Consider the following 23,669-nt stretch of genomic DNA (forward strand, 5'->3'; position numbering starts at 1 on the left):
CTTGAGGACTTTGTCTGGGATTGAGCTAGCTAGAAAATTGGCATTTAAGTCAAGTTTTCTGAGTAAACAAATGTAAAATGCCATGGGGGAGGGGAATCTATAATGTGATGTATAACATAGCCGTCTAAGAACATTGTTACCTGCTTGATTTTATTTAATTTTACTAAAAAGAAACTTGTTTTTGCATGGTGGTTGTGAGGAAAGGCGATGCCTGCATGTTTAAGAAAAGCTTAAAAAAACAGAAGAATTTGTTTTGACACTCTCCAATAGTTAATCACCTTCCTTCCTGTGGGAAGGAAATGGAAGGCAAAGGACACATTGTACATTTTTATTGTTGAACTGCTGTTAGCAATGCATGTTCCAGAAAAATCTTTGGTAAACAGAAGGCGAAACACTTGATCAGTGTTGCCTCAATATGATGGGAAAATGGAAAGTGACAATCCCCCCTCCCCCCATTAATTGCATTATGTCTTTAATTTGGAAGAAAAGTAAAGTAGTTTCATATTGGAAACTTATATAGTCATTTCTGCTCTGACCTTCCACCTCAGAAAACTATGAAAAGAAATTATCTTACGCATGGAATTATGAAGTATGGGAAGCATACACCTGGTTTCTTAATCCAAATAAAGAAAAGGCAATTTCTTTAATGTTGAGGATGTCTCAAAAGTAATCAGTAGTCTACATATTTGCATATTTAGTTAAATGTCATTAGCATATTTCCATGAAATTGGCAAGTTGGGTATATTTCCAACCAATGTGGGTTGGTGCATACTATCAGAAAATTGGAGTGAGGTATATATAATTTTAATTTATAGCCAAATAAACAGAATGCTCTACTGGAGAAAATATATGGTTTATTTCTAAATTAGATTACTAACTGCTCAGTAAAGTTAGTGCTTTGACCTAATGTGCGTACTGTATGAAAATAATGATTTCTTTTCAAATCAGAGATATAAAACCTGACAATGTTTTATTGGATGTGAATGGCCATATACGCCTGGCAGACTTTGGATCGTGTTTGAAGATGAGTGAAGATGGCACTGTACGTATCAATAAAATGTTACGATTACTTATTTCAAATGGAACTTTGTGCATTTTTGTGACATAATTACTCCATGTTAATCTGTATATTTTTTGGAAAGATACAGTATGTAATAACTGAAAACCAAACTAGAGATTTTGGGGCAGGGGTTTGGGGAGAACCTCATGCACTAAGCTGGCCAAAATAGAAATTTTAGAACATCATGCTTCCAGGATATTTTTTGTAAGGGGTTCACTCAAAATGAAGATTTTAAGAACTTAACTCAGCAACATTGGCTTGGATCCCGGAATCTGCAAGCCTCCCTTACACACCCACAAAGTGCCTTTGCCTGAACCCCATCCCACACTGTCCAGGAGAGTTCCTGATCCTCTAGACTTTCCAGGGGTACATGGGGCTGCTGGGTGGAGTAGTAGATGGAATGGGAAAATCCCTTACTGCTTATGGTTCTCAGAATCCAATCCATTACGTTTCATTACACAGGGATGCATAGCCCTCTCTCATGCTAGGATATAGTTAATTCAGTGTGTGTAGATGAATTAATCTTAAGACTTAGGTATTTATTTTACTTTTTGAAGGTGCAATCTTCAGTTGCAGTGGGCACACCTGATTATATTTCCCCTGAAATACTGCAAGCAATGGAGGATGGCATGGGGAAATACGGGCCTGAGTGCGACTGGTGGTCCCTGGGAGTCTGCATGTACGAAATGTTGTATGGTGAAACACCTTTCTATGCAGAGTCGCTGGTGGAAACCTACGGGAAGATTATGAATCACGAAGTAAGAGCTATTTAACTATGCATTCACTAAAATTCTCATTCGTCTTATGTACTAATTATATCTTGAACATATATAACATGTTTTTGGCTGCTTTGGGATTTTTGCAGTAGATAGATAGTTAGTTCTAGTAAATACACAGGAGTAAACTATGCAAGTATGAGGTCTGTCTGCCCTTAATGTATGTAGTGCAAGTGGAATCAGTGTTTAATTTCTGAAGAACTTCTATTGTATCTTCTATAAGACCTTGTCCTTAATTCTGTGTGGGTATGGATGGGCAGTTCCTTCCCATGGAAAGGAAACCGTGTGTGCTCAAACATATTCTGGTGTGTAAATAATGGTTGGCTACCAAATTTAAGCACCGTTTGTGAACCCTAATTATTATTATTGTTCAAATTTCCACAACATTTTCAGTTGCATTCTGACTTACCAGAAGCCCGTTCAAAAACAGTCCCTTAGCTAGCCTTTTCTCATTGTAGAAGTCTGAAACATTGTCTCCCCACCCCGTTCTGTTTTCTTTAGGAGAGATTCCAGTTTCCATCCCATGTTAGTGATGTGTCTGAAGAGGCAAAAGACCTAATCCAGAGGCTTATTTGCAGTAGGGAACGTCGTCTGGGGCAGAACGGAATAGAAGACTTCAAGGCGCATGCATTTTTTGAAGGGCTAAATTGGGACAATATCCGAAATTTAGAAGCACCTTACATTCCAGAAGTTAGCAGTCCTTCGGACACATCAAACTTCGATGTAGATGACGATGTATTAAGAAACCCTGTGAGTGATTGTTTTCTTCTTAAAGGCAATAGTTTTCAAACTTGCTTCTTTGAACCAAACCTTTTCATCACTGACAGGACTCCTGTGTGTCCCAGGGGATTCTGGGGACAGTTCTAATGTGCACACCAGGTTAATGTTAATTCTCTTGGGCCTCATCTTTCCTCTGCATGAACTGAATGCAGTTGAGAACACATTCAATTCTTGCCAGTGGCTGTGTGTTCTCATGTGACTACAGTAGATCATCAGCGAGATTGAAAACTGATAGGCTTTCTCTTGGATGATAATTTGGTCTTTTTATTTTATTTTGATTGGATTATGATTTGATATGTTAAGTGGATGTTTTTTATTAGAAAATTAATAAAAAATGATTTAACAAACAAAAGAAAGAAAGGAAGACTGATAGGCTTTCAGAAAAGCTGGTCTGCCATTGTTGAACATTTCACTGATATTTCCTTGGTGCATAGTGAAAACACTGGCAGATAAAGTCCAGAGTGAAGTATTCCTACTTTAAATGAATAAATCTGAATACTTAATCTTCCTAAATAACATTTATATGACTATGGCCCTTTTTACATGAGATGGACAGTATACACGTGGATGAAATAGGGTTGTGGCTGTTCCCTGATCCTTAGGCGAGGGACAAAAAAGCCAACATGTCCTTCCAGATTCAACTTGGTTTTCATCCTGCATTCCTTTTTGTGCAGGAAATGATACCACCTGGTTCTCACACTGGCTTTTCTGGACTGCATTTACCGTTTGTTGGCTTTACCTACACAACTGAGAGGTAGGTGAAAAAAGTTCATGCATATGGGCATATGGGAAAGCACCACACTCAGATCTCATCATTTGCTTTTCTTTTAACGTATTCAACTTCAGCTTAAAATGCTTGCCCTGCGTGTCTTGGGATCCTCTGCTTTTTTGTTGCTTATGTTTTTTTTATATGAGCACCATCACTGGATATGGTGCTTTATAGAGTAATCCGAGCAGCAGAAGACAGGTCTTTGCCCCAGGGAGCTTGAAATCTACAATTCAGCAGTGAGGAAGGGAGCAAGGTAAAGGGTAAACTAAAGCAAATACACTTCCGCATATTTAAGCACAATTTAAATTGGGAACGAGGACAAAGGGAGTTGAGCAGTAAAATAGAGAGCGAGAGCGCTTTGTCAAGGTAATCACTTAAATGGTGCCCCAACCAGTAGTTCTAAACACAAAGAGAATCCATCATCTGCAGTCTCCAGCCTCAAGGTGAATTGAACATCACCATACTTCTTCCCTAGAAGTGAGCTTCAAGGCTGATCAGGGAATTAAACCAGGATTTCCCTGTCTGGGTTCTCTCCACAACAACAACAACAACAACAACAACAATAATAATAATAATAATAATAATAATTTATTATTTATACCCCGCCCATCTGGCTGGGCCTCCCCAGCCACTCTGGGCGGCTTCCATACAGTAAAATATCACACGTTAAAAACTTCCCTGAACAGGGCTGCCTTAAGATGTCTTCTGAATGTCAGGTAGTTGTTTATCGCTTTGACATCTGCTGGAAGGGCGTTCCACAGGGCGGGCGCCACTACCGAGAAGGCCCTCTACTACACTGGCTGTGATCATAGAAGGGTGATAGACTGGGTTTCCATGTGGTTCGAGTTGCAGAATATTTTTTAAAGCCAGTTTTTGTACTGAAAATAATGTTGAGGAGGTGGCTCTCTTGTGTATCAAAGGGTGTATAGAGTGGTGAAAGGCCTAGACAGACTGATATCATAGATGCACACAAGCTTATATTAGGTTCATTCAGATCAGCATTCTCCTTAGCCCGTTGCACTTCGATATGACTGGCGGTAGCTCTCCAGGTTTTGGGGCAGAGATCCTTTCAGCTGGAGATTCTCGGAGATCAACCTGATACTTTTTATTGAAAAGTGTTTGCTCTGAGCTGTGGTTCCTTCAGCTTTTAAAGGCAGTCTACCTGCCCTTCCTGGAAAATGTAGTGTGTCCATAGTCTTAAACTTAAGGGAGAATTGTCACAGCAGCAGCATTGTTCCATTTCCAGTCTCCCCTGAATTAAAAGTTGCTGCTGCTGCTTCCTCTCCGATAAGCTAGCCTGTGCTGGCTGGAGTGAGAGAAAACAGATCGCACAGCACATTGCTGCCATTTTACTTGGAGGCCAGCTAAGATAGTACTGAAGCAAGGATCTCTGTTATATAATCTTCACAGTTGTTCCAAGGTTTCTGCTTCTGTTGAATTTCCAACAGGAAACTGCTACTTAGGGTTGAGCATAAACTGATTAAAACGTGTTCTCCAATGTTTCTGGTTTCCAGTTGTTTTTCTGATAGAGGCTCACTAAAGAGTGTCATGCAGTCCAGTGGTATAACCAAAGATGAGGATGTGCAGCGTGACTTGGACAACAGCTTGCAAATAGAGGCATATGAAAGGAGAATACGAAGGTTGGAGCAGGAGAAGCTGGAGCTGAGCAGGAAGTTGCAAGGTACGCCCTAACTCGCTTTCCTTTTATGTTGCTTTGCAATGGAGCAACAGAATGTTTTTCAGGTTGGACTAAACAAATTGTTTTGCTTTGTTCTTTCGGTTCAATTTAAAGAATCTACCCAGGCTGTTCAGTCCCTTCATGGTTCTGCTCGCATAACAGCAAACACAAACCGGGATAAAGAAATAAAAAAGCTAAATGAGGAAATCGAGCGCTTGAAAAACAAAATAGCAGGTATGTGCCTGGCATGTTTTAATAGGTTTCTCTCTAGTTCTCAAAAAAAGTACAAAATAAGTCCAGTGGTAAAGTGCTAATCCTCATAGCAGCCTATTAGACGTGAGCCTCATTCTTTTTTACTTTTGGATCTTTAGCTCAAGTACCAAGATAGCTCAGTGTGGAAATGCATGAAATATTACATTATGATACAGCTTTGGAAAGTGTGGCAGGTGCAACCTTAAGCAGCATTTAGATTTTTGAACAAAAGCTTATCTTTCTTCTAAAGCTTCCTTTACTTGATAGCAGATTATTCCCACTGGGGAGCCAAGAATAAAAGGCAATTTGTACGGCTTCACTTAGATAATTCTTTTGACTTCTATCCTTTCTATAAAAATCCCAGGATATCCTCTTCTAATATTTTTCCCCAGAAAGGGGCAAGCTTTGAACTTTGTACAAGTGCCATTCATATGGAAAATTTTAAGCCGCAGTGCACAATATTTTGCTTATGATGTCTACATCTGCTATGAGGAAATGTGAGAAACTGGCTGTTTGATGTGGTCCTGCATCCATTCACCATTCTGAGAACCCTCAGTTTTATAGGGTTATGCCTTTGTAACTGGTGACTCTCTTTTTGTTTGTTAATTAGGTATCCGCGGTATGCACCTGAAGTTTCTTTTTGTGAGACAGTAGGGTAACTAGACCTGGGCAGTAGGAGAACCTAAGTGCAACCTTAACAGGGACACAAAACAATCAAAGGTTATTGAATATATTCAACACCTTAAATTAATCTTAATTTATAAATAACGTTAAATTATAATTTACATATCATTTTGCTCAGAGGCTCAAGTAAGATTCACAGGCCAGGCTGATTGGCACCATTGTACAGGCAACTCCCCATTTATGCATCACCTCTTTGCGTGCAACTGTGTACACAAACAGTGCCGGGAACCTGGAAGTGGAAGCTGGAAATGGGTAGCACTTCCTGTCTTGCAAGCAGACCCTCTCCAGAGCCTGTAGAGGACATTACCTTTGGGCTCCAGAGAGGGTTTCCTCGCAACCTGGAAGGTTGTTGAGCCAATCAGCTGATGGGCAGGGAAGCAACTGCTGCTGCGCTGCCCCACATATCAACTGTTGAGCAGCTGGGAGGTTGAGCAGCTCAACAAAGCCCTTCTTGCCCCTCTGGCTCGCGAGGAGACATTCCCTAGAGGTGGAAGAAATGGCTGCATACAATACTGAATCTCCTACCTGAAGTAGCTGCTTTTGAGTGGATAGGCTACATTGCAGTATTAGAAACTAAGGGGTGGCTCTTGCTGACAAGTAAACACTTGTCAGACTTGTAGTCTTGTTTCTCTCTCCCCCCCGTAGAGGCATTTCCTTTCCCTGCTCCCATGAGGTACCTCTCAACTTTGGAAAAATAAAACACTTTTTTTTTTGCTGGTTTATAGTTAGCTGTGTTGAAGTAGCCATAGTTGTAAATTTGGGTGAAAATCTGATAGATGGAATTTGAGGGATCAACCATTTTCTGAACTGGGGGCAGGGGGAGGGCTGACATTTTCCCACAGCTACCCACAGACAACAAACCTGCAAGTTTTGTCCGTAGAACCAGCACCGCTGTAATCTTCTATTTTACTTTGAATATTCAAGATCCAATTTTTCTTTAAAAAGGAAAAGAAAGGACCACAGTAATGCCATGTAACCAGCTTATATCTGTTCACAGGCGGCAGCTAAAATTGGGGAAGGAAAGTTAAGCGTTTCCAAAGGGGCAATCCAGTGGGGCTTCTGCTTCTGCCCAAACTGTCCACCCTCTTATGCTTGAGAAAATGAATTGTACTTTGAGTTTCTGAGACATTATTTTATATACCCACTCCCGCTTTTTTCCTTTAAGGTTTCTAGTCCTATGGAAAGCATGGAAACTTGAAAATATGTCAGCAGTGATTGGAGACATCTCTTTGGTGGTAGGGAGGTTAAGGCTAAGTCGGACTAGAGTAGGCAGGGAGCTGTGATTACATTGCCTGAACTAGTTTCTTGTTCCTTTAAATGACCTGTACTGCTTATCTGACCCTAACCTTAATGTTTGCCCTTCCTCTTCTTTGCCCTTCCTCTTCTCTAGCTCTGCATGCACAAATGGGTTTTGAACGTGTGTGTCTCTTAAAAGCTACTTAAAAGTCACGTGACAAGCTGCTTTCAAAAGCGATGGGACTTTCAAGCGCAATTTGAGATATGATGGGGACTGTTGTTCAAGCAAAGCCACAGTGGTCTTATCTAAAATAGCTTTTTGGATCTCATTCCTTGAAAACATGAGTATTGAAAGCAGGTTCAGTATTGTTGAAAGAAGCAGATGGCAAGAATGCTTATGTTGCATAATTTATTCTGCCTTCAGAACTTGGAATTCTTTGGTACTGGGACTGAGGTAGAATTTGGATTTTATTTGTATTTGTCGACACCGTGTACGTTGAGCTGTGATGATGGGACTTGGGGTTTTGCCAGTGTGTGTTATGTTAGAGAGAAGAATGAATGAGTTTGCTCTGAACTACCCAGTGTAAATTGTTCTTGGCAGAGAAGAATGCAGAACTGCTGCATATGCCAACTGAGCAAAAACGCTATGGAATAATCCTCCCTTTTAAAATTTATAGACTCAAATAGGCTAGAGCGGCAACTGGAAGATGCGGTGACGCTGCGGCAGGAACATGAAGACTCCACCCACAAGTTAAGAGGTCTTGAAAAGCAATGCAGGATATTTCGGCAAGAGAAAGAGGATCTCCATAAGGTATGAAGTATAGAACATTTTTCAGTCCAACGAAATGGGTGTTGACTAGGGAGTGCAAGTAGAAAGGTGGTATTGCCAGCAATGTGGAACATTATTTGGAACTCTCACTATATAGAGAGTTGCTCTTTGTCATATTTGTATCCTGTCCTTCCTTCATGGAGCTCAGGACAGCATACATGCAATTATCCCATTTTACATCAACTTTGTAGCATAAGCTAGGCTCAGTAATAGTGACATGTCCATGCTACCAAGCTTCATTGGAACAATCAGAAGCCAAATCCAGTTCTCCTCATCCATTAGACCACATGTGCTGTAGTAGGAACATAGGGGAAAGCAGCCTTTACACCACATTTGACCATTGGTCTCTCTAGATCAGTCTTGTCTTCAGTGACTGCCAGCTCCTCTCCCAGCTAGACTCCCAAGCCCTACCTGAAGATGCTGCGGATTGGATCTGGAAACATCTGCCACTGAGCTACAGCCCTCCCCCAAAACTTTTGGGCAGGGGCACAAGTTGAACTTGTTCAGGGGGAAACCAGTTACCAACTGCCACTCGGGAAGCCCCCCCCCCCCCAATTGCAAATAGGGTACTTGGTGCAGTTGCTGTAGGTGTGTAGTTGTAGGGACTGCTGGCTGCACACCAACAATGCAGTGAATGCATGTGTCCAGCTTATACCGTTGTTTTCTTCCCACGTGAATCTAAGTATTACATTTGGATTCAGTGAGCATACAGTTGAATGTGTACCTCACACTAAGACCATCACATGATACTTTGTGCTTGCTTGCTTACTCTTGGTTTCACATCAGCAAAGCCTGCATTGGATAATTCACCGTAATGCAAAAAACTGAACCACCTCTGGGTCCTTAAAAGATGGCAAGGATGTGATGTGTCAAAAAAGCACTGGAAGAAAATTAAGAAACAAAAACGAACTTGGGTTATGGAATTCCTCTCCATCCAGAATTCCTTTTACAGTATTGAATTATGTGGGAAGATTTGGTGGTATGAAAACATAAAGCATTAGTTTCTTATATGTTAACTGTGGCAAGAATATTGTTTGCTAAGTCATGGAGATCAGCTAACACACATCCATTCTTTAATGGGTGGAGAAACTTTGGGAATTTGCTGCTATGTCAGAATTAACCCACCATCTCAGATTTAGGCAACAAAAACAAAGGCATGATAGGTTTCAGATGAGATGGAATACTTTTGCTGAATACAGCAAAAATAAATGGTTGTAGTTAAGTGTAATGCCCAAGTATCCAAATAATGTTAGATGGAATTAGTAATTTTGTTTCTTTAGCAGGACAATATTTTTTTCTTCATAATACTAGCATGCTGGCTTTGTTTAGGTTTGAAATACAGTCAACTTGCAGCTTGCACACATTTAATTTGTGTGATTGTAGTGTTAGGCGCTTGCAACTGCAATCACAGAAATTAAATGCACGTAAATTGAAGCTCTCCACCTTGCGTGGGGAGGAGGGGGCAAGACCCATTTGACGCACAAGCTTCTGAGAAGACAGGGATGCTCGCGTGGGGGCTGTTCCGGCTATACTGTATGGGATTTGGGCTTTACACACAATCCCCATAAGCCCTGTATAAATTGTGAGTCGACTGTATTATAATGGAATATAAATGTTGATGTGTTGTATATGTAAAAGAATAACTTAAAGAAAAGGATTATAGAGGGGGAAAGATGAGAAAAAGGCTTCATAGGGCAGAATTTCTAAGCACATTTGAGGGATTGACCAGTAGCACCTTTTCCACTGAGAATGTCCCTCAGAACTGATATGTTATTGTGTCAGTATCAGTCCCATTCTGTCCATATTGACTGTGCCAGACTGTATGCACAATGTTTAATAATAATAATAATAATAATAATAATAATAATAATAATAATAATAATAATAATAAAAAGCACAAATGGTTTGGGTTGGTTTTTTTAAAGGCTAAATAAAATAAAATTGAGCCCTATAAAAGAGAGAAGTAGGCTGTGTATGGGGGCTCCCCGAGCTATTCACAGCCCCTTTTCCCTTTGAGGGAGGGTAGCATTGCTAAAGCGCTGCTCAGGTTTCTGGTGTCCTCTCTAGAGAAAAAGGGTAATCACTGGCAGTAATCAGCTCTTGTTCCCTGTGGTGTTTAACCCTTTTGTGTCCTTTGGCTCGTGGGAGTGACCGTCCTTCTGCCAGGGATTTCCACAGAAGCTTAAGCATCAGCTTATAACCTCCTTTTGCCCCTGGGACTGGCTCTGATCCCCACCACATGCAAGTGAACACCGCAAAGCAGAAGCACACACAGGGATAAAAGAATTTATCCTGATATTTATTTTTTCTTTCTTTTTAGAAGGTTGAGTATGATTGAGGAAAGGGAGGAGTAGGGAAGAAGGGAGATGGAGAAAAGGCGAACAGAAAGAAGCAGAGATGGCAAAAGAGGAAGAGAAGTAATCAGATGATGCTGGGAAGAGTGGTTGAAGAGATATGAGGAGAGACAGAAGAGGAAAGGGGGGTGTATGAAAGAAGGGGAGGGAGAATAGAGGAAGGTGGGAGAAGGATGGAAGCATGCAATACGTTGGGATATCAGAGTGGTGATATATAAATACTTCTGCTTATATACTGCCAAAATGCCTGTCATTATTTTGAGAGCAGGGATGGGGAGAGGTGGAGATGAGGACGTATATTGTCAAAATGTGATTTTGCAATAAGATTGAACTTCATGCTCAAGAGTGTCGATCTCTAAACACTTGTTTGGACCTTTCTTTTCACCAGCAACTCATTGAAGCATCTGAAAGATTAAAGGCACAGTCCAAAGAACTGAAGGACGCCCATCAACAAAGAAAGCTAGCAATGCAGGAATTCTCAGAGCTGAACGAGAGGATGGCAGACTTGCGCTCCCACAAGCAGAAACTATCTCGACAGCTCCGTGACAAAGAGGAAGAAGTGGAAGTGATCATGCAGAAAATTGACTCCATGAGACAGGAAATCCGTAAATCTGAGAAAGCGAGAAAAGAGGTAGCTCGGCAGGGTACTTGAGGATAATGGATTTCAGCTGCTATTTTAGCTTGAAATAGTTACTGTGGCTGGGTTCCACACATACAAGCAGCTGGTTTATTTCTTCGTGCAGTCCTTCCACACCCCCTCTGCCCTGTGGGGTTGTGTGGAGAAACATAATGTGTGAGCCAGCTATTCCATGGATTCACTTTGCTAAAACTCCTGCTATATCACAGTAGCACATTCTGGACCATAATTTGGGCTTCCTGTTTTCATCTTACTCTCCCTCCTTCCCTTTGTCTGTCTGTAAAGGAGAGAAAGCAAGCAATGAAAGAACCAGAAGCACTAACTTTTTTCTGTCAATTATTATATTTATAGTTAAATGCCGCAGTCATTCTTTCCTTATACTGAAGTTTCCTAGCTACCCAGATCTGTCTTGTTGATCTTGGATTCCATGTTTCCCCTTTTAAAGTAACTGGCTCTTAGTTGGCTACAAAATATTACAGTGCAGGCCCACATGAGATGGTTAAGTCGCCATAGGCATGAGGATGGGTTATAAAGATGCGTGTGTGTGTGTGTGTGTGTGTGTATTCCCTTGAAGTTTCTGAAAGTTAGTAGGATTGGGAATAAAAGGTAAAATACCATCTTCCAAAACTGTTTTTATCTTCTATTCCTCCTCTTCTGTGACCCTTGTCATCTAGATTGTAAACCTCAAGATGGGCATATGTCTCCCTTTCTGTTTTTTGTAGCTGCTCTAGTCATAAAAATAATAAGGGTTAAGCTATAGCGGTTTCAATAACCAGGCCTGTTTTCCTTCTTATAGCTAGAAGCCCAACTTGATGACGCAGCAGCAGAGGCATCAAAAGAGCGTAAGCTTCGAGAGCACAGTGAGAGTTTCTCTAAGCAGCTTGAAAATGAACTGGAGACCCTAAAGGTGACATTATTTGAAAAGCATCTAAGCCATATAAGAACAGCTTCACTTGACAAGGGATAGAAATCCAGATCTCCAGGGTGTCCCATGACAGCTGCAACTTATTCACTTCCGAAAAACAGCTTGCCAGAATGCGCAAGGCCCGAGATTTAGTTCTTCAACATATATTGGGCATTCCAACTAGATATTTTTGGATCTAGGCAGGATAGGTAGTAATCTCCCTGTCTCACAATTTTAATGTGAGACGAAACCATTGACATTTCTCATCCCCGCTACAGGCTGACCACTTTATTTTATTCTTTTTTTGGTAGACCTTTAGATTGCCATACATGTTATGGGTTTTTCTTGGGAAGTTTGGAGTAGTGCAGGAAAAAACCTCACATAGCACATGTTAAGCTGCATGGGGGCTACCACTGCAGGCTGTTCTCATGTGTACCAGCTCAGAATTAGCCTCTTAGCCAGTGTGGTGTAGTGGTTAAGAGCGGTAGTCACGTAATCTGGGAAACCGGGTTCGTGTCTCCGCTCCTCCACATGCAGCTGCTGGGTGACCTTGGGCCAGTCACACTTCTGTGAAGTCTCTCAGCCCCACTCACCTCACAGAGTGTTTGTTGTGGGGGAGGAAGGGAAAGGAGAATGTTAGCCGCTTTGAGACTCCTGAAGGGGAGTGAAAGGCGGGATATCAAATCCAAACTCTTCTTCTTACACAGCCCAGACAAGATTTTATTTGCTGTATCCTCTTAGACAGTCGCCCCACCCCCCAAAAAACCTAAATCTGTACCACAGTGAATAGATTTGCTTACATGATTCAGGGCCTCTGTTGTTTGACTTTTTTAGACTTTATCATTCTTAACAGTTCAGTCCCAGGAGTGCAAGGCAAGAGACAATATGTTCATTAAAACAGTAATTAAAGGGGGGACACACCATTTGAAAGTTGGCTTTCAGAATGATGATGATGATGATGATGATGATGATGATGATGATGATGATTTTATTTATACCCTGCCCTCCCCGGCCAAAACCAGGCTTGGAGCAGCTAACATCAAATATATGACACATTACCATAATATCAAGCAATCAATTAAAATACATCCTACATCCTAAAATCAAGTCAGAATCAAAGTGAAATCCAATCAATGGCAGCCCGCAAAATAGGGATGGGGACCTTAAATGCTCACCAGAATATGTTCAGATTGGGATTCCTGCAAATGGCTGGTGCTGGAAAAAACAGTTTCAATAAATAGGGAACAGCAAACTAAAATGATGTCTAAATAGTGGTCTGTGCTTCTTCAGGATGCAATTAATGTGTGTTCGTGTGTGCTCCATGGTTCTAAAGAAAGTGGGAAGTCAGCATGATTATGAGACTAGAGTAAAACCTTTCCACTTTGACATGCTAGTCTTCTACATGAAGGCAAAATGAATGAAGCATGCAGTCCCCCTCCCGCTGCAGTCTGATGTGGACTGTTTTCTGCATGTTTCAGTCTGCTGTCAGTTCATGGCTTTCAGAGAGATTATGGTGAAGCAAATGAGATCTCTAAGCTATGCAGAGACAAATAAATACAGTGGTGCCTCGCAAGACGAAAAGAATCCGTTCTGTGATTCTCTTTGTCTAGCGGTTTTTTCGTCTTGCGAAGCAAGCCCATTGACGGATTAGCGCTATTAGCAGCTTATCGAATCAGCTGATAAGCGGCTTAGCGGCTTAGAAAAGGGGGGGAGGGGGAAAAACCCGCAGGAACTCGCAAGACATTTTCGTCTTGCGAAGCAAGCCCATAGGAGATTCGTTTTGCGAAGCACCTCCAAAATGGAAAACTCTTTCGTCTAGCGAGTTTTCCGTCTTGCGAGGCATTCATCTTGCGGGGCACCACTGTATGCATGTGTTTATACTTCGTGATCAACTCTTCTGGTATTAAGGAGATGAAATGTGTTTTATGTCACTTTGAACAAAACTAAAGTCTCTAATATTGAATGTACTGTATTGTGGTGTTGTCTGTGTGGCTTTTTTTCCTGCTCTTGTGCAGATAAAGCAGGGAGGTCGTGCTGCTGGCGTGGCCATGCATGAGCATCAGCAGGAACTGGCCAAAATGAAGTCAGAGCTTGAGAAGAAAATCTTGTTTTATGAAGAGGAGCTGGTCAGGCGAGAAGCATCCCATGTCTTGGAAGTAAAAAATGTGAAAAAGGAGGTGCATGACTTAGAAAGCCATCAGCTAGCACTGCAGAAAGAGATCATGATGTTAAAAGATAAATTGGATAAGGCCAAACGGGAGAAGTAAGTTCTGTGTACAACTGCTTTCTTGGAAACATCCCCCCCCCCCGCCCCGCCAAAAAAATGTCACTATACATAATGTGGCATCCGAAAACTAAATAAGATTTATGTACTCAACTCCATAAAAGGCAGCAATAGCTTCTTTGTTCTGTGAAATGGCATTTACATGATATTATTTCACGCTTGTAGGCACAGTGAGATGGAGGAAACAGTGGGAACTCTGAAAGAGAAATATGAGCGAGAGAGAAACATGCTCTTTGAAGATAACAAGAAAATAACAACTGAAAATGAGAAGGTAAATTGTCATAACCTGTGAAGAAGCACAGTTTTTCATCAGATACAACTGTAATCGCCCACGTGGCTTCCTCCAGATGCTATGGACTTCAGTTCCCATTAGCCCAGCATGCATGGCAAATGGTAAGGGATGATGGGATTTGTAGTTCAGCAACACCTGGAGGGCATGTTGGCTACCCCAACATATCTTATGTTTTATTTCTATAATTCAAATACCATTTTAGAGTTCCCTGCCCTGCTCCTAATTCAAGAGAGGCTACAAATAATTTTTTAAAAAATAATACAGTGGTTTTAATTTTGTGTGAAAGTCTGACTATTCCATGTCAAATGGGAAAATCTGGGTGTTTAATCTTTGTTATCAAAACCGAAGAAACCTTCAGTGCTGCTTATACACATACTTTGCCACTTAACTGGGCTGGCTTAATTTGACTGTTTGGAAAACAAAATGTTGCAGGCGGTTTTACTCATTTGCTGCAGGAGGTTCAAAGTTACATTAAATTACAGTTATGAAAACTTCTAATTTTCTCATTGCAGCTTTGTTCCTTTGTGGATAAACTAACATCACAAAACAGGCAGCTAGAAGATGAGCTTCAGGATTTGGCGGCAAAGAAGGAATCTGTTGCCCACTGGGAAGCTCAAATTGCAGAAATTATTCAGTGGTATGTGCATTTTGAGGATCCTTTGAAAAATAAATTAGTGCTGTATTAGCAGAAGGAAGGCTCCCATAGAACGGAAATGTGTCATCTTGTAGATGATACACTTCAGTAATCTCATGCAGCCACAAATATTGATTGATACATACTGACTCCCTCATTTTTATTACCCTTACAGGAACTTTATTAACCTTCTATGTCAACTGATTTCACCAAAGTGAGAATGTCTAGATCATACATTAAAAATTAATTTGTATTAAATGAAAAGGTTGCAGCCTGGCTGTTCATCAGTTCTTTGTTTCAGTTCTGTAATGGTTCTAGGGGTTGCTCGTGCATAAGCCGGTGCTTATCTCCCTGGCTGGGTGCAAACACCTGGCTGGGTTGCCTAAGTGAACCTTTTCTGTCCGGACAGCCACTCACCCGTGGCTGACTCAATCGCTGGCAGAATCCGTCAGTGGGCGTTTCTTAAACTTCTTCCCGCAAAGAAGCTCTTTGACGCCTAGTCTCCTCCTACTTTCTCTGCGCGAAAGCCTTCTGCGCAAGGAGGGCGTGGACAGTGGAGGACCCCTACTCTCCCCGCTGGTCCCAGGCAAGGAGTCATGGGACCGCCTCGCCGCTTCCCCCATCTGCCCCCCTTCTCCACTGGTGCTACGCTGAATCTCTTCCCCAGAAGATGGGCTGCTTCTCCCGATCCCTGGACGCTCTCTGGAATCCCTCTGGCTTTTGCTCTCTCCATCCGGCACTGATGGCAGTTCCCTGACAAGTTCTTCTTTTTTAAAGTCAACCTTATGATTCCTGTGCCAGACTTATAAATGAGGCAGTGTAGATCCTTCAAAGATTTTTTTAAAATTCACATCATAACACAGACATGTAGGGGGAAGATTGAAACCATTATGCCACAGCCTTTATAATTCTCCTAACAACCACATATGCACAATCTCAACATAAATTACATTCTCCTTAAGGGTAGGGCACTCTTATCTGATGAAAAGAGCTCCTTCTGTTGAATCATAAAGAATCAGAGAGTTGTAGAGTTGGAAGGGACCACGAGGGTCATCTAGTCCATCCCCTGCAATGTGGGACTTGAACCCATGTCTCTGAGATTGTCTCATACTCTACTGAGTCTCATGCTCTACTGACTGAGCTATCAAGTGGGCTAAGAATATCAAAGAAAACAGTTTCTCCCTTTGCTCCCAGACCAGCACTGCCTGTTAAGCAGCAATATCTCAGTTAGGCTCGTTCGTGGTTGTTGCAAATTGTTATTTTTTTATTGCTTTGGCTTGTTTACAGGTTCTTAATACATTCCTTGAACTAAAGGGGAAGCTCATTCCCTTTGGAGTGGTCTTCACATGACCCTGCCTGTCCATCAAGAGTAGCTCTCATCAAACAAGGTTGGCCCACTCTTAGTACCTGAGAGATGGGAATTCACAGGTCATCACAAACTCCAAATTTCCCCTGTCAATAAACTTTACTGCCTAATTATCTCCACAGCAGGAGTGTTACAGTAGGTCTACCCTGGGATGGTTGTAGGGAATACTACCCTGGCTGTGTCTGCTGAGTTTAATCCTGAGAAGTTTCATGCAAGAAAAACATTTTATGGTTTGAACACTGATAACATGTTATTGAATGTGTGTGTGCCTGTGTCCTTTATCAATATAAAGGGGTGACTCTTTATGATTGTGCACTAGGGTGAGTGATGAAAAAGATGCCCGTGGCTATCTTCAAGCTTTAGCTTCTAAGATGACAGAAGAACTTGAATCTCTAAGAAGCTCCAGTCTGGGATCGAGGACTTTGGTAAGCATGAATATCTTAATTGGTTAACTGGAAAGCTTTACAATTTGAGGGGCCTCCAATTTTGTGTATCTTCAATGAATCCAGAAGTTCTTTTAAAAATGATTAAGGGTTTGTTTCCTCGTTCGCTCCAATTGCCAACCCCCTGCACCACATATTAGCCAACAATAGCGTCCCCTTCCCACCCCAGGCGACTACTACACTCGTTTTCACCTTCTCAGCCCCGTTTCTGAACCCCCTTCTATTCTGCAGCCCTTCTTTGCATCCATTTTAATCTTCAGTCCCATGTCCACACCTCCTCCCCCTCCTTCTGTGTATTCTCCACCCTGAACACACCCCACCCCATGGTTAGTAAAGTAAAGGGTAAAGGGTCCCCTGACCATTAGGTCCAGTCGTGGCCGACTCTGGGGTTGCGGCGCTCATCTCGCTTTATTGGCCGAGGGAGCCGGCGTACAGCTTCCCAGTCATGTGGCCAGCATGACTAAGCCGCTTCTGGCAAACCAGAGCAGCGCACGGAAACGCTGTTTACTTCCCGCCGGAGCGGTACCTATTTATCTACTTGCAATTTTGACGTGCTTTTGAACTGCTAGGTTGGCAGGAGCAGGGACCAAGCAATGGGAGCTCACCCCGTCACGGGGATTCGGACCGCCGACCTTCTGATCGGCAAGTCCTAGGCTCTGTGGTTTAACCCACAGTGCCACCCGCGTCCCTCCACCCCATGGTTACCACCTACATATTCCTCATCCCCACACATTGGAACTACTAAGCAGCCTTTTCAGCTTCTATCCAGTTATGAAGCCATGCTTTCATCTTCACCCCCATTCACACGTTTCCTACTTCCTCCTTTTTTGCAACTCTCTTTGCACCCTCATTTTCACATTCACTCCCCTTTTCCCCTCCTCCTCCTTACTTTTCTCAGCTCTCCCTTGTACACAGATCGCTCCCATTTCCATTCTTCATCCTCTCTCCTACTCTGCATCTCCTATTGTGCACATACCACATATGTTACTGTATCTTTGAGATGAATAGAATCTTAAGAGCAAGCCTGCCGGTTAGCTTGTTGAGTTAGAGATGGTTAAATTAAGTTGGTGGATGTCAGTATTTGCTTGTTAACAAAATATCTGTTCTAAATTAACTACACTGAATCTGGAACTTCATGTTGAAAGCAACACATGGTAGCAATAGTGAAATGCATTTTGTGAAGGTACTATGGAATATTTGAGGGCTCCTAATCTTTTATCTCTGACACATGAGACAGCTAAGAAATGTTAGAGGGAGAAGCTTGAATACAGCGAGAACAGAGGACACTGAAAGGAAAGCAAGTGGTTGTTTTAAATAACTACAGAAGTTTGAGTAAAAGTGAGGGTGGAGGCACACTGAGAGGAAAATGGTGATTTTAGACAACAGCAGAGGTTGGAGTAAAGCAGGGATGGAGGACACAGAAGGGTTGCCTTTTAAAAAAACAAACAGGGCAGTTTTAACAAGAAGAAATAGAAATGATGGATACAACACCAGAAAGCCAACACAACAGAGCTATTCCAAATTCCCTTCCTGTTGTACTCAAACTTTGTTTAAACTTCCACTGCCCCTGCATCACTTCATTCTTGCTCTACTCAAAACTTCTGCCGTTGTTTATATTTGCCACTTTTTTCCCTCCCAGTGTGCCTTCATCACTGCTTCATTTAAACATCTGTTGTTGCTCAAAAACTACTATTTTCCTCTCAGTTCTCTCCATCCCTGCTTTGCTCAAATGTCTGCCTTTACTTTAAACCACCACGTTCCCCTTCTCATCGTACCTCCCTTTTTGCTCCCACGTCATGGCAAATGTTGTGCAACCTGCCTTTGATGTTGCTCCCCTATCCCATCCTGACTTCATGCAAATCCAGAATTGTGATGCTGCACTACAGATCTTCCCATGGGGCTGCATGATGACATTGTTACATTTTTGTTATATATAGAGAAAAGGCAGACCATTCCTCCCCCAAAGCCTCCCTCCCACATTCTCCATAGGAACATAAAAAATTTCTTTGCTGGACCAGGCCAGTAGTCCTCAGCAGCCTACTAGCAGCTATAGCCCTTTCCTTTTGATATTCCACCAACAGCTGCTATTCAGTGTCACGTTACATGGAGCCATCGTGACTAGTAGTCATTGATAAACTCACCTAAAAGCCAGCTGAGCTAGTGGTAGTCACCACATCTTGTGTCTCCAAATTCCACAAATGACTCATATACCGTGTGAAGAACTGCTTCCTTTTTTCTGCACGGAATTTCCTGCCAATAAGTTTAATTGGTATTGTACTGCTTTGGGGGGGGGGGCATTTCTCTTACTGATTTCCTAATGCCATACATAATTCTATAAATATCTATCATGTTGCCCTTCCCCAGGTAACTTCGTTTTAAACTAACCTCCCCACAAACGCTATAGCATTTCTTCATAGAAAAGGTGCCCCAGCCTCCTGATCATTCTAGTTGTTATTTTCTGTACTTTTTCCTGTGCTACAATATCCTTTTTGAGACTGGTGGCCATCTCAAAGAGAATCAATTTTGTGTTTCCTAATTCTAATGTATATTATTTGTGAATTGATTCTGGAACCAGTTACCATAATAATAATAATAATAATAATAATAATAATAATAATAATAATTTATTTGTACCCCACCAATCTGGCTGGATTTCCCCAGCCACTCTGGGCGGCTTCCACAAAGACCAAAAATACATTAGGATGTCACACATTAAAAACTTCTCTGAACAGGGCTGCCTTAAGATGTCTTCTGAATGTCAGGTAGTTGTTTATCTCTTTGACATCTGATGGGAGGGAGTTCCACAGGGCGGGCGCCACTACCGAGAAGGCCCTGTGCCTGGTTCCCTGTAGCTTTGCTTCTCGCAATGAGGGAACCACCAGAAGGCCCTTGGCGCTGGACCTCAGCATCCGGGCAGAACGATGGGGGTGGAGACACTCCTTCAGGTATACTGGGCTGAGGCCGTTTAGGGCTTTGAAGGTCATCACCAACACTTTGAATTGTGCTTGGAAACGTACTGGGAGCCAATGTAGGTCTTTCAAGACCAGTGTTATGTGGTCTCGGCTGCCGCCCCCAGACACCAGTCTAGCTGCCGCATTCTGGATTAGTTGTAGTTTCCAGGTCACCTTCAAAGGTAGCCCCACGTAGAGCACATTGCAGTAGTCCAAGCAGGAGATAACTAGAGCCATATATTTGGCTTGTTTCAGTTCTCATTATAATTGAGCTTCCCGCCCCCCTTGGGTATTTTTTTGAAAATTACTGGGCTCTTCTTCTATCTATCTTTCATTGTATTTACTTATTTAATGCAACCCAGTTTGGGCTACCTAGGAGTGTACAGAGTTTGTATCAATGAAAATGAAGAATCACATCATTCAGTGAATTCTAGAAGGCAGGAATAGGATGGTATCTAGCATGGAACTTAGAAAAGTTCCAAATGAGGATGGAGTGTTGCCCTTGGCAATCAATAGCAGAAGGAAGCAGCCCTTCTCAGGAAATAGATTGGCTTAAACAGCTGGTGCCTTTGCCCATTCCCATCTCCCTTCTCAACATGCTGCTTGTTACAGCTGAATTGGCCCTAGGGAGAGGAATTGTTTCTCCTATTGGAAGCCAGGGGAAGGGTGAGTCCCAGAGCTAGTTTCCTTTCTCGTACAGTCTTTGGACAGTGTCATTGTTTACTGCCCCAGTTGCTCTTTAGAGACTCTAATGTAACAGTCTAATCTGTATAAAAACATTAAAACATGAAAAAAATAATGTCAAATGTAAGGCTAGAATGGGAAAATGGTGATTTTATCTGTTTACAAAGGATAGCAGATAGTTCCACAGTGAAATGGATTTTGGCAAATCATCAATCCAATAATTGCCTCTTTGAAGCACCTTTGAAGCAAATTTTTAAACTTTTCCTTGGCTTTGTTTGTTTCTGTATTTACATCCATCCTGCCAGGCCACCAGGGGCCCTCAAGGGCAATATTTTGGTCAATTCATTCTCTGGGGATTTTTTGGTCAGCTCTTGCTGTCAATGTAAAACTGCTTGGTTTGTGTTTCAGCTACATTTTCCAGCTGCATTTCCCACCTCCCCAATTTTTAAGTTGGAATGCACTACAAATGTTTTTCTTCCCTAAATGCCGTCTTCCTTTTAAGATCTCATCTCCCCTCCACCCCTACCTCACTAACGATGATGAATACAACTGAAGCTTTTTAATCGCTTTTAATATTTAAACACATGTGATAAATTCTTTAGCAGTATTAACCATTGCTTTTTGCAATAGGACCCACTTTGGAAAGTGAGACGTAGTCAGAAGTTGGATATGTCAGCAAGGTTGGAGCTGCAGTCTGCTCTCGATGCTGAAATACGTGCCAAACAGCTGGTCCAGGAAGAGTTAAGGAAGGTTAAAGATGCCAACCTGTCCTTTGAAAGGTAATGTTTCAGATCATTTTTTAATTTTGCTTTTCTAATAAATATAAAATATGGCATTCATGTAATTCTTTATGTAATTGACTTTTTGATGCATATTTCTGAAAGTACGTGTATTTGCCAGGGAGTCTAAGAACTCAAAATAAACAGCCCCAAGCTTCTGCCTTGCATTACAGTTTAAGCATAGCAGCCTAGATTAGCTCTCAGCCAGTCTGGTGCCCTCCATATGTTTTGGACTACCAGCCTCTGTCATCCCCAGCCAGTTCAGTTTTGGCTAGGGGTGAGTTGTAGTCCAAAATGTCTAGAAGGCACGAGGTTGGGGAAGGTTGACCTAGATCCAAAGAACAATGTAACTAGTTCCTGCCTAAGGGGAAAGCGAGGAACTCTTTCAAACTGGGGGAAGCTTTGAAAAGCAGTTTGGGATTTGCCATTGGGGTTGTCGCTCTTAGAAACAACAGTAAAAAATAATCCCACTGACCGTGCAAAGCCCTTTGGTGAATTTGCGTAACTTTTTGGATCCTGGCTAATGCCCTTAAGTCTGTTTGGAAAGCAAACTGCCAAGTTGTGGGTTCCTCCTCCTCCTCTCCCTGCTTTTCTTGCAGCACCTTTTTAAGCTTTAACTATAGGGATGTAAACCATTTTAATACCAGGGGTTGAAATGGGCAAGCATTAGTCTTGGTTAACATTTGTATGGTCATAACGCTTAGCCATGGTTTTTGGCTATTAGCATAAGGGCAGGGAGGAAGAATTACACACAACACAAGCTGGGGGAAAGAAGCATGTAATTCTGTGGCCTGCTTTTCTTTTCTCAGTTGTAAGTCATGATGGGTGGATGGAGCGCAGAACCCACCCAGTCATATTTTCTACCCCCCCCCAATACACCTTTCACCTCCCCACACCTCCGCACCATTTCCCATATCACTTCCATCAGCACCTGCACCACAATGGCTGCTTCTCTTTTAAGGGAAGAAGTAGCCCTGTTCCTAATTTCCTGTGTAGGAGGAAGACTCGGGATTGTGAGAGACGGAGGAAAAAGGTGGCCAAGCAAGCAGTCATTTCCTTCCTCATGATACCCTAGGTCAAATTCCAGCCAGGAAGCCAAGGCATTCTAGCCCTGCAGCCTGAGCCTAGAGCTCTTGCATTGGCTTTTGTCATAGTGCGGGGAGGGGGGTGGGTTGGCTAGCCTGTCGTTGTTTTCAGCAAGCCCTGGGGCATCTCTGTCCCTGTTAGAGACTTGCAGCTGGCTTCCTCCAGCCAGCCAGCATGTGCAGGATTATGGGTCATGAATGTGTCATGTTGTTAGGAAGTGTCACGGTTTTGGCAAGCTTTTTTGAAGTTGGTTTTGTACATCCGACGCGTGGCTTCTCTTTCTGAAACTGGGCAGTGTAGCAACCTAGAGCTTGAGCAAATCCACATCCATTGGAGCCCCCCGAGGGCAAAGAAAAGTGTTTTGCTTTATTATGTTCCAAATGCTTCAAGGTTTCCATTTCACCATTTAGCAAACTAAAGGAATCTGAAACAAAAAATCGGGAACTCTTGGAAGAAGTTGAAGCTTTAAAGAAGAAGCTGGAGGAGAAGTACAGGACAGATGCAGGTAATGTAGACACTAAATCCTGTTGAGGCCCTTGTCTTGCTGTAGAATGGACAGTAGATACTAGATTCAAGCAGTAGCCGTGATGGTCTGATGCAGTCGAAATAAATAAAAAATTTTAAAAATGTCCAGTAGCATATTAGAGACCAACTAAGTTTGTTCTGGGTATAAGCTTTTGTGTGCATGCACACTTCTTCAGCTACTCTGTCACAGTACATCTTCCTGGTACTCTGGGGACTCTGAAGCGATGAAAAAGGCCAGATGACAACTAGAACACAGGTGGCAGAAATAACTTTGAGGTCGACTGAGCACTGGTTATAATCATTCTTACCCAGTGTGGCTATGAGGACAGCAAACATACCTTGTGCCTCCATGGCATCCTCAAGTAGTCTCCTACTGGAACTGTACAGGGTGGTCTAACAGTTGTCCATGGAGGGATCACCACTGGATTCCTCAAAGGTCTGTTGTGCCATGTTTGCATGACACTTTGAGGATAGAACTCAACTCACCTTGATGTCATGACTATGGCAGTTCCTAGTGAGGCCTCCAGTACAACATCTTGCCCTGTTTTGTTTGGTCAGTTTCAGATTATGAGGCCCCAAGGTGCTTGCAGCTATGCCTCCAGCTAAGTGCCCTCTCAATCACTGTCCTTCATGACTAATCAAATCAAGACAGCAGGGTATGTCTGG

The 23,669-nt window shown here is 42.3% G+C and overlaps 1 protein-coding gene across 7 annotated transcripts in view; it reads left to right on the forward strand.

Annotated features, from left to right (window-relative positions):
* Positions 1–23,669, forward strand: part of CDC42BPB (CDC42 binding protein kinase beta) — a 96,442-nt gene that overhangs the window by 41,752 nt on the left and 31,021 nt on the right. For all 7 annotated transcript variants that reach the window (XM_083516704.1, XM_083516706.1, XM_083516707.1 and 4 more), the window contains exons 6-20: positions 949–1,042; positions 1,618–1,818; positions 2,338–2,586; positions 3,291–3,370; positions 4,900–5,066; positions 5,178–5,297; positions 7,913–8,046; positions 10,807–11,049; positions 11,852–11,962; positions 13,975–14,222; positions 14,409–14,514; positions 15,048–15,172; positions 16,855–16,960; positions 21,244–21,392; positions 22,889–22,983. In XM_083516704.1, the coding sequence (XP_083372830.1) occupies positions 949–1,042; positions 1,618–1,818; positions 2,338–2,586; positions 3,291–3,370; positions 4,900–5,066; positions 5,178–5,297; positions 7,913–8,046; positions 10,807–11,049; positions 11,852–11,962; positions 13,975–14,222; positions 14,409–14,514; positions 15,048–15,172; positions 16,855–16,960; positions 21,244–21,392; positions 22,889–22,983 (2,228 nt within the window). The remainder of the gene's footprint in view (positions 1–948; positions 1,043–1,617; positions 1,819–2,337; positions 2,587–3,290; positions 3,371–4,899; positions 5,067–5,177; positions 5,298–7,912; positions 8,047–10,806; positions 11,050–11,851; positions 11,963–13,974; positions 14,223–14,408; positions 14,515–15,047; positions 15,173–16,854; positions 16,961–21,243; positions 21,393–22,888; positions 22,984–23,669) is intronic.

Source organism: Podarcis liolepis, assembly GCF_965112155.1.
Source record: "Podarcis liolepis genome assembly, chromosome: 1".
Lineage (NCBI taxonomy): Eukaryota > Metazoa > Chordata > Lepidosauria > Squamata > Lacertidae > Podarcis > Podarcis liolepis.